The sequence below is a fragment of the Aedes albopictus genome, chromosome 1, assembly GCF_035046485.1.
Source record: "Aedes albopictus strain Foshan chromosome 1, AalbF5, whole genome shotgun sequence".
In the NCBI taxonomy this organism is placed as follows: Eukaryota; Metazoa; Arthropoda; class Insecta; order Diptera; family Culicidae; genus Aedes; species Aedes albopictus.
The window spans coordinates 84,630,550-84,648,311 of NC_085136.1; the positions used below are offsets into that span (position 1 = coordinate 84,630,550).

At 42.7% G+C, this 17,762-nt stretch overlaps 1 protein-coding gene across 1 annotated transcript; it reads left to right on the forward strand.

Annotated features, from left to right (window-relative positions):
• Nucleotides 1-15,075: 15,075 nt before the first annotated feature.
• On the forward strand, nt 15,076-17,409 carry LOC134288687 (uncharacterized). The gene has a single exon (XM_062854295.1). The coding sequence runs from the start codon at nt 15,076-15,078 to the stop codon at nt 17,407-17,409; it is 2,334 nt and encodes a 777-aa protein (XP_062710279.1).
• The last annotated feature ends 353 nt before the right edge of the window (nt 17,410-17,762 follow it).

Genomic DNA, 17,762 nt, shown 5'->3' on the forward strand with positions numbered 1-17,762 from the left:
TATCAACGGGCGGGGTTTTCTCTTGTAACTCTCCGTAGTGATCAATCGAGCAGTTCACACTATTGCTGGACTGTATGACGGCCGTGCTGACAGGGCGAACGCTGGTGGTAATAACGGGGCCGACTGTAGAAGTAACATTCCATCTGGCTCATGCCCTTTCACATCAAGGTTGCTTGAGATATCTACACTGTTTCGGTCATGTGAGTTTCCCCGATTGTCCGGTTTGTGCAGGTTTACAGAAAACGGCAGAACTTGTTTTGTTCGTGTACCAGCGTTTTCGCGCAATCCGTGACAAAACCACATGTAGTGAGTACGCAACTCCGGACAATCCTGTTCAGAGCATATGTGAAGGTGAGCTTGGCTGTTTCATCGGCTATCGCTTGGAGCTACTGAGGGGGCTAGTTCATGTGTGAATCAAAGGTAGTCCAAGGGTTCGGGGTCGGCTATGTAGGTCATACCGGTCCCTACGGTCGAACTCGACTATTCTAACGAATAAGAGGCCGCGTGAAGAACAATCAGGCATCAGGCGTGGAAACTGTCGTGGCATCGGCTAAGCTACGCAGCTACCCTCAATGCGATGTGCATAAACCCCTCTAAAAACAATACCTTTGAGGTGATTCAGGAGAGATGTAGGGTTTGGCCGCAATGGGAACAGTTTAGTAGGTCGGGGATGTAGTCTCGTATTCTTCTTTGAATCTTAAAGGTGGTTCTCAACCTCACACTACCTGAGCATCGCGATCAAGTTTCTGATTAGCAGATTATCTTGCTATTGCTTAAAGAAGAAAACATACAAACTGACAAATAATTGTCAAACTTGTTTAAAAAAATGCCTGCCTTCAAAATAACGGACTTGCTTTCAAAAACTGATTTCAAAATGATCGTTATCCGCTATATAGGTATAGGAAAAGTATGCGCGTTTCCAGATGTTTCCAGAAAACAACTGAATACCGCACACAACTCACGCAAAACAAACAATTATCCATTCTGATACAAAACAGTGTTGTCCACAATCGTTTAAACCCCCCAAAAATACCATTCCACCCCTTCCAAAACACAAATCCGACTCAATCTCCTATTTCACTTTCGAACGAACAAAGCTTCCCGAACGGAATACTTTCAATTTTCACACCCCGGACTCGCACCGGGTCGGGCGTCGGAGTATTTATTTCACCTCAGTTCTCGCTCGGTCGGTCGGGTCTTCGCTGCCGTACTGCCGTGTGAAAACTTTTTTAATAATCTTAAAAGTAATTAAAAAGAATCTTTGTACTAGCATCAAAAGTTCTCCTTCCTCGCGTTGACTCCGGCGAGACTCGACGACCGACTACGGCGGCCGATTGTTGCGGCGGCGGTGTTCAGTCAGTAAGTTCTGACGCCAAGCCTGCCTGGTCTTTAGGAGATATCGCACCGCTCTCGCTGGCCACAGCAGTGCGTGTGGAGAGTGACAGCCACTACAGTCCGAACTCCGAAAGGTGTCTGTAAAAAAGGACCAATACTGCAACCCGTTGGAGCTTTGGTGGAGGAATTTCTAGAAGTTGGATTCAGTTTAACATCCCTGGCTAGTTAGTACCGTGCCTAAACCAAACTTTTACGTGGTCAACATTTAGCCTTGTTGTTTCGTATCCGTTCGGTGTCGGTCATCTAGCTTAAGCAACTGGGAACTGAACATAGAATGTTGCCGAGAAAAACTTTTTCTATTAACATTTAATTTCATCGATTTGGATGGGCTTCTGAATTTCTCCATTTCAAACCGATAAACGAGCGGTGTTTAGTTTGTTTTGGAGCTGTGTTGAACTTGAACGATGCGATGGTTGGCATTGGCGAAGCGAAGACCGATCGATCGATCGAAGTGCGTTTAGGGGTCGTTCATAAATGGCTTAGCATTGTACGGGGGAGGAGGGAGTTCCTGAACATGATACGACCTATTTTTAGTTATATGAAGATAGGCTACGAGGGAGGGAGGGGTGTTGAAAGTTGACCAAAAATTGCTACGTCATTAATAAACTGCTCCTAAGGGATTATACACTCCCGTTCAAAAGTTTGGGGTCACCCCCTCAAAAACATGTCATTTTTTTAGGCCCATATCTCCGCCAATTTGCGTTCGATTTCAAAACCCTAGGTTTCATTCAAAAGATAATAAGTCAAAGAAACTTTGAACATGATTTAAAAGAAACTTTTTCAAAAAAAAATGTATGTAAACTCAACCCAAAGTTGCCAAATTTTCTAAAAAATGAATATAAACTTACGACAGTATCGCTGGAAGTTGGGTCGACCAAATTTTAAGATGAGAGCGGTAATATGACCCATTTTCTATTATCTTTCAACTGCTTTTTACAGAACTTAGCTAAAAAATCTAGAAAAAAAAGTTATTAAGTAAATTAATCCTTGATGTCATCGACCAAAAGTTTGGGGTCACTATCGTAAAACATGGAAAAGTGATTTGTTGACATTTTTGTCATTTTTTATTCAATTTTAATTCTTCTTGGCTTATTTGAAACAAAATTAATGATACTTACTGCATAGACATTGAACCACACATATTTGTTGAAATTTACATACTAAAACTAAACGTAAAGTTGCCTCATTTTTTGAAGCGTGGTGAAATGTGCTAACTTTACATAACATTTTTATATACAAAAATCGTTAAATACGTTAAGTTAAAGACATTAAACGTAAATTTAGTTAATTATCTTTGAAATGAGCCAAAAATAATTAAAATTGAACTAGAGATGACGAAGATATCACCAAATCACTTTTCCATGTTTTACGAAAGTGACCCCAAACTTTTGGCCGATGGCATCAAGGATTAATTTACTTAATAACTTTTTTTCTAGATTTTTTAGCTAAGTTCTGTAAAAAGCAGTTGAAAGCTAATAGAAAATGGGTCATATTACCGCTCTCATCTTAAAACTTGGTCGACCCAATTTCCAACGACACTGCCATAAGTTTATATTCATTTTTTAGAAAATTTGGCAACTTTGGGTTAAGTTTACATACATTTTTTTTTGAAAAAGTTTCTTTTAAATCATGTTCAAAGTTTCTTTGACTTATTATCTTTTGAATGAAACCTAGGGTTTTGAAATCGGAAGCAAATTAGCGGAGATATGGGCCTAAAAAATGACATGTTTTTGAGGGGGTGACCCCAAACTTTTGAACGGGAGTGTATATGTTGAGGAAAAGAAAATAATGTTGATTTATTCTTTTGTCTCAAAGTATGGGTTCTTAAGAACGCTTTCATAGAGATCTAAATTCAAAAAGGAATTGGAGCAATATGAAAAAATAGATAAATTTACTGAAAACCCATAGAATAAAATAAATCGCTATAACTTTTTTATTCATAATAATAATTTCAAATTAGGTCAACGTTTTTCAAAGGTAATTATATATATATCATTAATGATCAAAATTTCCGGAGACATAACAACTCAAAGTTGGCTATCGAATAATTATATTTTTTTCTGGAATCTTTCTAACTTCGTGTAGAATAGCCCGATCTTTTCCCAATTTGGACCACCTAATTCACATGCGCACCCTAGTCGATAGACCTAGCATCAACTAGTTCACAAACGGAGAACCCTGGATTTCCTGATCAATATTGCCGAAAACGGAATTCTTCTATTTAGTTGGTTGATTCTTGATTGGTTGAATTGATTATCGAGATACAGCAGCTAAAAATTTTCAGAATTCACTAGTGCCACCTGGCGGATAAATCTGCAGCCAACTAGTTCACTATCGAACAGCTTCTGATGTCCTGATCAACTTTGTCGATGGCGAAGTTCTCCTATGTAGTCTGATTCTCGAGATACATAAGTTTAGAATGTTTGGGATTCACTATCGCCACATAGCGGATAAAACTAGAACCAACATGTTCACTAGCGGGTAGCTCTTGATGTGCTGATCAACTTTGCCGAAGACGAAACTCGTCCATATGATCTGATTCTCGAGATACGATCGCGACGATATTGGCAATGGCTGTTGACGCAACTCATATCAAAGCAAAGTGTTTCATGATCACTAGCGCCACCTACTGGAGCGAATACGTACTTAATTACATACTACACCAAAAACTCCATTTAGGTAACGAGTCAGGACTGCCTATATAGATTTTTTACCTTAATGAATTTGAAGATTGCAAAGCAGTTTAAGAAGGGCGGAGGGGGGGGGGGCATGCGGGGTTTCATGGGTGTTTCAGGAGGGCGGGATGTCAGAGGCGTTGCATCAGAGGGGTATTTTCGGGGAGTATCGAAGTGTCTCAGATTGGGTTTTATGGGGATTTTCAGTGCATTTCTTAAAGCTTCAGAGAATTTTTGGCGAGTTTCAGAGGCGTTACGAAGGCATTACGAAGGCGTTTTCGGTGATTTCTGAGGGTCTCAGGTGCGTTACATGGGGTCCGAGGGGGCTTCAGGGGGATTTCGATGGCATTTCAGAAAGCTTCAGATGACTTCTAGCGAGTTTCAGAAGCGTTACTCAGGTGTTACGTAGGCGTTATTGAAGGTTTCTGAGGTCTCAGATGCATTACATGGGGTCCGAGGGGGTTTTAGGGGGGTTTCGAAGGCATTTCAGACAGCTTCAGATGGTTTTTGGCGAGTTTCAGAGGTGTTACGCAGGCGTTTTCGGGGGTTTATGAGGGTCTCAAGGGTATTACAGGGAATTTTCAAGGCGGTTAAGGGGGTCTACAGTTTCTGAATATACATTTTGGATCGTAACTCTTAAGTAAGTTTCAGGAAGATTTCAGCGGCGCTTTACAACGTTTCTTGAACGTTTCAGGTGATTTCAGAAGAGATTCATTAAGGAATCCCTTAAGGAATCTGCGGATGTGGAGGGAAAACTGAAGGCACAGATCCTTGATTCCTCTGAAAGAGGAAATCCTGGAGGAATTTTTGGAAGAAAAAAAAACATAGATGAATATCCAAAGCAACTTATGAATTACTGTGGGAATGCCTTGAATATCTTCTGTTTGAACAACGTACAAAAATCTTCTCAAACATTACCACAGCAATTTCCAAAAGCATTTCAATATGGAAATACTAGGAAATTGAGGATTTCATGGAAAATAGGAATACCTGTTTAAGTTCCTGAAGACAAACTGCTAGGCAAGTCTACAGTCCAATAAATCCAATAAATCTTTAAAAATATTTGTAAAGGAATCCCTGGTGGTTTTTGTAAAGGAATTCTTACACGATTTTCTAAACGAATACCTGATAGAATATTTAAAAAAAAAATCCTGAATAAATTTATACATGATTCCTGATGCAATGTATGCATGATTTTTGTAAAGAATCCCTGGATTTTTTTTAAGATTTCTGAAAGTGATTTCAAGAGCATTTTTTTAAGTACCCGTGCAGCAATTCCGGAAGCAATGCATTGAAGATTTTCTGAAAGAGTACTTGAAAAAAAAATCCACAAGATTCCCCGGAGAAATGTCTGAAGAAATCCCTCGAAGAATTTTCAGTCAAATCCTTAGAAATTTTTCTTGAAGAAAACTTGAAGAATTTCCATAAAAATTCTCTGGTTGAACTTTTGAAGGACACTTTGGAAGAATTCCTTAGGGAATATGTGGAAGATTTATTAAACAATCCCTGGAAGTATTTTAGGTTTATCAAGAGGAATTCACTCAGAAAGAATTTCACAAAGAATATTTGAAAGTTTTGTTTAAGGAAATGCTGGAAAAACCCAGAGTATTAGTGATGTTTTTTTAGAAAAAAAAATCTTAAGGAATCCTTGAAGCATTCTTCAAAAGGTTCAATTGAAGAGCTACTGAGAAGATATGAGAGAATTTGTGTGAGAGTCTCCGGAGGAAATTCTTAAGTATTTCATTTAAAATTCAGCAATTAACAAAGTAGAGAAATTTCTGTTGGAATTTTAGGAGTGATATTTCAAGAAATCCCTGGAAAACCTCTAGAAAGCTTCTTTGGGGGGTTTTCTTAAAACAACATCAGAGGAAATACTGAAGAAATTCATGGTAGGTTTATTCTAAAGAATCCGTATAGGAATTCTTAGAAGACTCCAGAACAGGATTTGAAAAATGCCCTGGAGATTGATAACGAAATTAATGATGAAATTTCTGAAACAATATGTTTTTGAGAAACTTATGGAGGAATCCAAGGTGAAATTTATGAAGAGATCCCAGGAGAACTATCTAATACCATGGCCGAAGAAAATGTCCGGATGAATCCTACGAGAGCTTATCAAAAGACATCGTGAAAGAAAACTTGTGTGAATCTCTGAAAAAAAAAACTCTAATTAATCCACCTAGAGGTGATGATGCCTTTCTCGTGCTTTAAAATATCCTTTCAACAAAACTCAAGCGACGTGTTGATGACATTGACATAAATACAAAATGGAAACTGCTGGCTAAATCTGCTCAATATGGATACATTTTATATTAGCAGAACATCCAATATTCAGAAAATATAAGACAACGATCCAAAATTCAAACCAAACAAGTGTTATGAAGCCGTAAAATTTCGGTCATCATTTTTTGACTCCGGATATCTACCCCAACTAACCTAAGCGCCATCTTGAACATTGAGACACCATCTTGGATGTTCTGGTATTCATTTTTGGACTCTGCACCTAAAATTACATAAAATAGTCACCGTATTGAATTTTGGCATATCGTTTATGGTTTTCTGGTTACCAGTTTTGGACGAAGACCGGCATTCTTCCCCATTCAAACTATAGTCATATTGCAGACCTTGTGAAACAGCGCACAGCTTGGGTTTTCTGATTACAAATTTTGAATTCTGGACATATTTCCATACAAAATATGCCCATAATGCAAGAATTTAAAATCCGCTAACTTGAATACTGGGCCATTATCTTGGATTTTGGACCGCTATCTTGGATACTCTGGTGGACTCCGAACATATTTTCCATACCAAATACACTTATTTTACATAGTTTTAGAGCTCAAAATTTATTAAAACAGCCGCCATCTACTGTTGACGCGATCAAATTCTTATATTTCCTTTCAACGTTGACCCATCCTGCTATAAATTTATACCTTAGGAATCTGGAATGGTACGATTTGATTAGATCGCTTTAGATTTGTCTATATTTTATTCTCTTTCATATATGAGAACTTAGACCTATTCGTCACTGTTGTTCATACCTAACGTTCATCAGGCCATTAAACAAAGCCACGATTTAATTTTTCACATGAAGGTTGGTTCTGCTACACAACAGCTAGTCTGTAATGTGATCTAAGGCTATTTTCGTGCTAATCGTTCATTCGATTATCAAAAAATCTGCGATCTGATGTGTCGTATGTATGGGTTTGGTTCATTTTTATATTTGGTAATTTCCAGTGGTATACTCGGATCTGATTCCATGACTCTACCGGTTGTCCCAATTATGGTCTGAGATTATTTTATTGCTAATTCGTCACCTTCACCTAATCACCGCGGTTTGATTTATCGCCTTTTTGGGTTTGATTCACTTTTACTTCTAATCACTTTCGAAGCCACAGCTGAACCCGCAACACTACCGGGAATCTAATGTGGTCTGACCCTATTTTTCCATCAGGTTGTCGATAAGTCGTGATCAGTCTTGTTAGAGATCACAGTCATTTGAACCTTTTCGTCGATATTGGGCCTCCTTTGTCTCCAACCAGGGGCGTACAATTTCGTTTCAATGATACACTTTCATGCAGCATTTGAATGAGTCACTTCAACCGTTTCATACATTTTTCTAATCACTCGGTTCGTTTTAAAAACTTTTCCGCTAATCGTAGCACTCGGTAGTCTCCCACCCGGCCGCATTGCTTGTGCTTCACCCGTCAGAGCATTAGTGTCTCACTGGTGCGCGCTAGTCTCTCAATGGTTACAGGTGCCGATTAATTGGATTTAAGTGGTCGAATTTGTTATCCTCTTTCATAAAACATAATTATCATTCTATTGGCGTGCACCACTATTGAAAAATGCGGTTTAAATAGTGTTTTTAGCATGTTGAAGTATTTCAATGACTCATAAATGAAACGAAAATTCAAGTGTATCATTCCATGTTTCATACACACTTGTTTCTGTTGCAGCAGCGAACGAGTGTATTGCTGGGTGAGAGATGAAGCATCACAGCAGTCCGTTCGTATGGGAAACGATTTGCTACGTCTGTCGTACGTCATGTTTTCCTTTCGAAATTGCACGACCCTGTCTCCAACATTCGCAACACAAGCAATCAAACTACTGTTCGAAACAAAAATGTCAAACGAATGCACTTCACGACGGTAGCGGCTTCAGGAGACGGTTCGGCTTTTGTTATTCCTATCTTCTTCCATAATAAGAGCTATATTGCCCATCTATGTGTCGCATTCAATGCAACATGCAAGAATAAACTAATATTAATATTCATAATCGAAATTGGCTGAAAATCTATGCGTAATGCTAGAATTAGACAAATGTCATCGTGTCAGATGACATTAATTTGGCCCTTTCTTATGTTTATTGATCTTCGTTCTACTACTCGTGTTGTGTGTAAGAGGTAACGGTAGCGCACGAATGTAGCAAAACAAGCTGACACACGACTGCGGTAGCGAAATGAAGGTAGTAAAAAGTGTCGAATGTCGTCAAGACTGGTCGTGATTTGATGTACCGCATCCATGGGTTTGGTTGAATTTTACATTTTACTACCCGGATCTGATTCCGGGTAACTACCGGCTGAACCAAATATGGTCTGACACTATTGTCTTGTTAACTGTTCATCGGTTAACCAAAAACGTTGCAAATTGAAGGTGTCACATGCAGGGTTTGACAATTTCGACGGGACTCTCAGAACCAATTCCGGAACACTACCAGTTGTCTCTAGTGTGATCCAAGGCTATTTTCTGGCTAACTGTTCATCAGGTTATCGCAAAAGCCACGATTTGATGTGTCACATGCCTGGATTTGGTTTACTTTTATATTTGGCCTCTTCCGGCCACTCAAAACCGATTCCGAAACACTTGCTGGCCTGGTTGCATTAGGTAATCTAAAAAGCCGCTATTTGATGTGACGCATCCACGGGTTTAATTCTCTTTCAGATTTGACCACTTAAGCGGGAACCCCGGAACCGGTTCTGGAACACTACTGGCTCAGTTATGGTCTGAGACTATTTTCCTGCTTACCGCTCATCAGGTTATCGAAAATGCCGTGGTTGGATGTATCGCATGCATGGGTTTGGTTTACTTGTATATTTGGCCACTCACAGCAGGACGCCTAGAACCGGTTTCGGAACACTACCAGTTCAGATATGGTCTGAGAATGTTTTCCTGTTCATTGTCCATCAGGTCATCGAAAATGCCGTGGTTTGACGTGTCGCATGCATGGGATTGGTTCAATTGTATTTTTGGCCACTTCCAGTGGAACGCCTAGAACCGGTTCCGGAACACTACCGGTTCAGATATGGTCTGAGATGATTTTCCTGCTCATTGTCCATCGGGTCATCGAAAATGCCGTGGTTTGATGTGTCGCATGCCAGGGTTTGGTTCAATTGTATATTTGGCCACTTCCGGCGGGACACCCGGAAACGGTTCCGGAACACTACCGGTTCAGATATGGTCTTAGAGTATTTTTCTGCTTACCGCTTATCAGGTTATCGAAAATGCCATGGTTTGATGTGTCGCATGCATAGGTTTGATGCGTTTTCATATCTGGTCCCTTCCTGGGGTACCGTTCTGGAACACCTAAATGGCCATAACTCCGGAACGGCTGGACCGATCCGAACCATTTTCAATAGGAAACAATGGGACCAGATTCCCCGCCGAATGAACCGTCGGTCGTTAAAATCGGTTGAGAATTACTGCCAAAAAGTGATGTGAGTTTATTTGTACACACACACACACATACACACATACATACACACATACATACACACATACAGACATCATCTCAATTCTGCGAGCTGAGTTGATTGGTATTTGTGACTCGACACTCCGAGCCTTCTATTAAAAAGTCATTTTTGGAGTGAACATATAGCCTTTCCACTACACTTAGTGTACGAGAAAGCCAAAAATCCTTAGGAAAATATACCTGAGGGAATTTCTCGTCGCACTTAACAGTCTAATCAGCTTCGCCGAAAAACCATGTTCTGGCATAACTCGTTTCTCTTCACTGAATGGTACGCCCCGCCTTGAAATCAATAAACAGATGATGGGTTGAACTCCCGAAATTTATCGAGAATCTGATACAGGGTGAACTGTTTCCTCTAAATAGCTATGCCTAATCACAAAATCTTTTCCAAAGTTTGTCTAATGGGCTAAAATTTTACTGGAGGTTTCGCCCTTCCAATTACACTCCAAAATAATTCTGGCTCATCTGGCACATTTCGACATGCATCGCAAAATTATCTCCAAAATCCGGCAACTTCTGGTAGATCCTATATCCACAGCGCTCATCTTCCTCCCAAAACGCCAACTCATGAAAAGTAATTTAACAGCTGAAGTACCTCGCGACGTCTATCAGGAGCATTTTATCAATTACTTTCGCACAATTAATCTCAAATGGCAGCAGCAAAAGCCAACGTATCTCGTTTCATCCCCGTCCTCCCTAGCCTCCTCCTCCGCGGCTGTTTTGTTTCCCTCCATATTATTGGAATCAAACACCATTCGAGTACTGCTGCTATAGTCCATTCAGCCAGCCAGCCAGCACACACAGCTTCCCGAACGAGTGTGTGTAGACTGCATACTTTTATTACACCACTCAGGCCTGGAGTGTATGTGATTAATGATTCCCGGTGGTCCCCCATCAGGGGCAGGAGGTGAATCGCAGTCAGCTTCAGCGTACACCTCGGGTAGCGCATGTTGAACAAAACTCATAAACCCCGATGGACCTGGCACGGTCCGGCCGGTGAAGAGCTGCGAAGACTACACTTCTATGATGATGTTCTTTCCATCCTTCCGTCCTTGCCGTCGTCCAGTCCAGTTCACTCGTGCGCTCTCAACATCCCAACGGACAACATCATCGCCACCGTCCCGTCGCCGCACACGCTAGAGCAAAGTTGATAATTATTTATAAATCCAGCAGTAAGTAGCTGTTGGACTGTCCTCTGCCAGCAGCCAGCGGGAGACCGGGTCCTGCTGGGGACTGGATTGACCTAGATTACACGACCACGGGTTGACCACGCTCGGTGTGTGGAGGTCGGTTTGGTTGCCCGGCTCCCGCGGTAATGCTCTTATGTGGTGGGGGACGGCCAAGAGCGCGCGGTGCGGGATAAAGTGTCACTCTGCTGTGTTCAAGTACCTTCCTTCAGTAGGTACCGGTTTCAAATCCCGAATGCACACATACACACTGGAGCGAGCGACCTACATCTACCAGCCGCATGGTTACAGTTGCGGATCTCCAACATCATCCGGTACCGTAGTAAGCGTGGCTTGGATTTGGTGGTCACTGCGAACTGCGAAGGGCTACAGGATCATAGAAGGCAGTGGTTCTCAAACTAATATCTATTGACTACACAATATCAGAAGATTCTTCAATTGCTGTTATGATTGATTCTACACTTAATCCGTTATCCTTTATATCACGAGTAACCATGAAATTTAAAACGATTGTTTTGTTATTCACAACTCACCCATTCCCGATGATAACGAGATGACGACCATTTGGGAACCACCCTGCCCCAATAGAATGTTGCTGACCGTGGTGGGAGCTTCGGTGGTAATGAAACGAACGGATACTAGACTCATTAATTTCGTGGAAGCACTTCAACCGGCATCCTGGATTGCTCAAACCCCCGACCGTTGGGCGGCCAGTCGGTTGGTCGGTCGGTCGGGGATTAGTGAAAAGAGGATCATGTGTGGACAGATGCTAAAGCTTCTTTTGACGTTAAAGCTGTAAGGTTCGGGGAGTTGTTGTGGAGTAGATAATTTCAATGGTATGTAATGAGTGAATTTGCCAGTTGAAACCAAGAAGATGAGGTTATATCTTTAAAACGTTTTCTTCTCTTTTTTAAATTTTATAGAGAATTTTCGAAAAGATTTTGAGTTTTGAAATATTTTAGAATTTTTCAAGTTTAATTACTTACTTCGCATAAAAGGCTGTCCCACAAATGATGAGAAATTGTACATTAATCGAGATGTAAAGAGTGAGGAGGGTGCATTTTGGAATGTGGTGTGAGCAATTATGAGTGAGAAGCTCGATTAATTTGTGAAGAGAAACCACTGAACAGTGGATGTCGCCACCACATACGAAAGTGTTTTTGATTGGCCTCTCTAGAGGACTGCTGGAGTACAGTCAAAGCAGCCATCAACAACGCAGCCGAGAGAATATCGCAAACGTAGAACGGAGTCGACGAAACGATTCGTTCGACGAGGAGTGCAGAGCGGTTCAGGAGGCGAAGGACGCAGCGCGGGTGGTAATGCTGCAGTATGGAACCCGACAGAATGTGGAGCGATACAGACAGAAGCGGAAGCAGCAGACCCGTCTCTTCCGGAATAAAAAGCGCCACCTGAAAAAAACGGAAAAGCATCGACTCGTATGCAGTATCGATTGCGCAGAGCTATGGATAATCATGGACGAAAACGGTTTTCCTGGGAAGCAACGATTGTCCCACGAAGCAACCACACCGCAACGCGATTGCGATGCCAAAGCAAAGAAAATCATATCTCCGTAAGATAACGGCCTTACGATGTCACGAGAAATTTCTGGGAGTCTCAGATGGATTTCAAGACGTATCGGAGGTGTAGTGGTTGACTTTCATCCTTTTTAAACAGACATTGAAATTAAGGGAGTTTCTGCTATTGTTGGTATAATAGAGGATTACGGTTTACCCGGTCCAACTATTAGCAACAAAAGAAGTAAAACCCGTTTGATTGCTGAAAGTCAAGTGTTTGTTCTTTATTCAAATCGGTGTATTTATACCGTTTTGTCCCACATATTATTATGGGACGAACTAGGTTAGATACCTGGAGTGTCATATTAACTGTTAGCGACGCATCCCCACGTTTGGCAACCTTGCCAATTAACGATCGTGGTACAACGTAGACGACGAAGACGGATGACAGTATGTGAACTACAATAGAATATAGGAAGAGTTTATGCGATAGCGCACATGCTTTTAGATGATCGATGATCAGATTGTGAATTTAATACATTTCCTAATATTTCCGATTCCAAAAGTCCATCAATTTGTTACCAACAGTGAGCGTTTTGGAAATACCGTGGTTCAGTGACTGGCTGTAGTGTGATATGCTGATTTTGATGAATTTGATATGATCATGAAATAGGTTAGCTAGAGTGAATCGTTTATTGAATTGCAATACCCTTAAAGATTATACTATGTCTCCATAGCAATCCCAGATGCTAGTATTGGACCACTAGTCAAGCCGTTAATTGGCAATTATAACAATCGGACTAAGTATGTATGACATTTTTCCTCTTTAATTATACAATGCCTTATTATAATATCATAATCTTAACTTTAGCATACGAGAGATCTGAATTACCAACCAATTGTTCGAGGGTAAAATCAGCATTAGGGTGAACCGAATTTGTAAGCTCGCTATAATATAAGAAATCGAATTGGAAATTGAATTAACGAAATATACTTTCAGCTTAAAGCGTGTTGCTATAAAGAATCGGTCTACTTTTCCTCGAACAAATCTTTAAGAAATTCGACCACAGATATGTCGGATACAGGCTCTGACCCCGATGACTCCTTCGTGTGTGCTGGATGCGAACGCCCCGACACCGCCGATGATATCGTACAATGCGACAAATGTACTGCTTGGTGGCACTTTTCCTGTGCCAAGGTTGATGCATCTGTAGCGGATCACTCGAGCTGGATATGTGTTAATTGCCTGCCACCAGCACCACCATCCCGATCCGCATCTGTTCGGACAACATCATCGAACCGGAGAGCTCTTCTGGAGGTTAGTTTGCAACGGTTAGCAGAAGAGAAAGAGCTACGTAAAAAAGAGTTGGAAATTAACATGGAAAGAGAGTTTGTGAAGGCCAAATATGATCTGCTGGAGCAGTGTGCATTAGAAGAGGAAAGCGAAACTCGCAGCGTCCGCAGCAGAATCGAGCAGATCGAAACTCGAGATCGAGAGAAGCACGTCCACGAATGGGTGGGTCAAGTAGCAGCGTCGCTCCAAGAGAGCAGATCGCTCACTGTCCCGAAGACCCACTCTATCCCTGTTAATCTCAACACTAATGCAAACTCCGGCAATCAATTGCAGAACGACGAAGAAGGTGCTGTAGGCACAACCAAAACAAATGCGTCTGGTAGTCGTTCCATGCCAAAACCCATAACAGAGGGCACTTCGAAAAGCGTGAACGAGATCAATGACCCACTGAAACGTAGGGTGGTAATCAAGCGAAGCCAGAAAGGTGATGAAGCAAAGACGGAGAAAGTAACTGCAGGACACTACCAGCTGTTGAAATCGCAGCTCAAGAAGTGTCAAGAAGATTCGAAGCTAGATCGCCAGGCCCTGCAAGATCTTCAAGACCAGCTGCGGAAGTGCCAGATACAGCTGCAAGAGTGCAGAATGGAAACCCCGGTGCGAGATGCTCAACATCTTTGGCCGTTGCGTGATGTATCGAAAGGTGCGATCCCTCGGACTAATCAATCCGCGCCAGTTGAAGCTCCATCGTCCCAGTTGCGAAGAAATCAGGCTAGGGTTGCAGAGAATATAATCCCGACAGCCGATATTCGCGATTTGAACTTGACCAACCCGTTTCAGCAGGAAGGCCACGGTGTACGTGAGCAGTTGCGGAACAATTTCGCGCGCTCAACCGAGATCGGACTAATTAGTACTCCACGGCAGGAACAGTCAGCTGATACCGAACGAACTCCGGATTGTTTGTTTCTGGAAGTGTGTCGACCATCACCAGAACAGCTTGCGGCGAGACAGGTGATGCCCAGAGATTTGCCGGACTTCGACGGCGACCCTGAAGAATGGCCGATGTTTATTAGTGCCTCCGCAACAGCACATCGGTCTGTGGGTACAGTAGAGCGGAAAATTTGGCTCGTTTGCAGCGCTGCTTGAAGGGTGATGCATTGAGGTCGGTGCGATATAACTTGCTCGATCCAAACTCGGTACCGGAAGTAGTACGCACACTACAAACGCTCTATGGACGTCCTGAAGTGATTATCGCTAGACTGATGAAATCGGTACGAGATGCCCCAGCTCCGAAGCCAGAGCGACTGGAAACCCTCATAGATTTCGGCATGGCTGTCAGGAACTTAGTGAATCACCTGATTGCAGCAGATCAGCGAGCTCATCTCTCCAATCCCGTGCTTCTACAAGAGTTGGTGGAAAAACTTCCGGCCAGTGTTAAGATGCAGTGGGCTCAACATTTGGTTCAGTTTCCCGAAGCAACATTACAAACCTTCAGCAGTTTTATGACATCGGTCGTAGAATCAGTGAGCAAAGTTGTTGTTTACACTGGCCAAAGATCCGAAAAAGCGAAACCAAGAGAAAAAGGATATGTGCATTCGCATGTAGAAACCACCGAACCTGAAGAACAGAGTCAGTTCAAGAGTGAATCTCCGAAACCCTGCCTGGTCTGTAGTAAAGGCAGTCATCGTGTTAAGGATTGCGAAGCATTCAGGAGCAGCAGTACCGATAGCCGATGGAAAACCGTATCATCATTGAGACTCTGTCGCTGCTGTCTAGGACAACATGGACGAAGACCATGCAGAAGTTCATCTCGCTGTGAGATTGATGGATGCCAGTTTCGGCACCACCCACTGTTGCACACAACGACGACTGCAAACACCAACAACCCTTCGGCTTCGATAACAACGGAAAGCCACACGTATCATCACTGTGGGCAGTCGGTTCTATTTCGCATCATTCCGGTGAGAATATACGGACCGTCAAAAGCGATTGACACCTTCGCATTTCTGGACGAGGGTTCCTCAGCAACGCTGGTGGAACAAAGTCTAGCAAGACAATTAGATCTAGAAGGCCCAGTGATCCCCCTTTGTCTAAAATGGACTGCTGATATGTTCCGCTCCGAGGAAAGTTCTAAAATAGTCTCGTTCGAAATATCCGAACAAGGAAGCAAGAAGCGGTACCGTTTGAAAAATGCAAGAACCGTAGAGCGTCTGAATCTACCTTCCCAAACGATCTGTTTTGATGAGCTTCAAGAACGATATCGGCATTTGGCTGGATTACCGATCCGCAGCTACGATAAAGCGGTTCCTCAACTACTGATCGGATTGCGCAACCTGTCTCTAGCTGTGCCACTGAAAATTAAAGAAGGAAGCGGTGGACCAATAGCAGTGAAGACACGCGTTGGATGGTGCGTATACGGAAGCTTGGTGGAACATCACGAGACAAATCAGTTCAGCTACCATATTTGCGATTGTGACGTTGACGAGAGATTGGATAATCTAGTCCGCGATTACTTCAATGCAGAAGATGTGGGACTTAGATCGATCGAGCCATTGGAGTCGGATGAAGTTCAAAGAGCCAAACGTATTCTCGAATATACCACGTACAGAGATGGGAACCGATTCTTCACAGGTCTGTTGTGGAAACACAATAACATTGAGCTTCCTGACAGTTTCCCAATGGCTCTTCAACGCTTACAGTGCTTAGAGAGGCGCATGATTCGTGACCCTGTGCTGAAGGATAACTTGCATGCACAATTGCAAGAATATCAGAACAAGGGATACGCCCACCAGGCAACGGAAATAGAGCTGCATGAGGCAGATCCCAGACGCACATGGTATCTTCCACTGGGCGCTGTCGTTAATCCCAAAAAGCCTTCGAAGGTGCGGTTAATTTGGGATGCAGCCGCGAAGGTGGATGGTGTGTCGCTAAACACCTTTCTTCTCCCGGGACCGGATCTTCTTGAGTCCTTACCATCTGTACTGTTTCGGTATCGTCAATATCCGGTGGCAGTCTCCGGAGATATTAAGGAGATGTTCCACCAAATTGGTGTCATCACAGCTGACCGCCATGCTCAGCGCTTCCTCTGGCGCGATAACGAGGCTGAACCGCCAAAAATAATTTTGATGGATGTCCTAACTTTCGGATCTACAAGCTCACCTTCATCCGCACAATTCGTTAAAAATAAAAACGCGAAGGAATACGAATCGCAATTCCCTAGGGCAGCGGAAGGCATCATGAAATGCCACTATGTCGACGATTATCTCGACAGTTTCGAGAGCGAGGAAGAAGCATCGTTAGTAGCGAGGCAGGTTCGACAGGTGCACTTGAACGGCGGGTTTGAGATCCGCAATTGGTCAAGCAACAGTGCGACTGTTCTGGATCATCTGGGAGAAAAATCGAAGGTCACGATGAAGGATTTGACAGCAGCGGGTGGTGACCAAGGTGAAAGAGTCCTCGGCATGCTCTGGATAACGGAAACTGATATGCTACGCTTCTCTACAACGAACGTTCCGGCCGGAAGTCGAGGCACTGATACATTCAGGAACCAGACCAACAAAAAGACAGATACTCAAGACAGTGATGAGCCTGTTTGACCCACTTGGACTTCTTGCATCATTCTTGGTTCACGGGAAAATCATAATGCAGGATGTATGGCGAAGTGGGACTGCCTGGGACGAATGCGTGGATGATCAAATCGAGGAGCATTGGCGAAAATGGATTGAACTTTTCGAACAAATAGGTGAGATCCAGATACCTCGTTGTTACTTCCAAGCAGCTAACACCGAACGCTATACGACCTTGCAAGCACACTTGTTCGTTGACGCCAGCGAGGCGGCGTACTCAGCCGTTGTGTATTTCAGGATTGTGGATGCTGAAGGCAATCCACAATGCGCACTCGTAACTGCTAAAACGAAAGTCGCCCCGTTAAAATATGTTTCGATTCCAC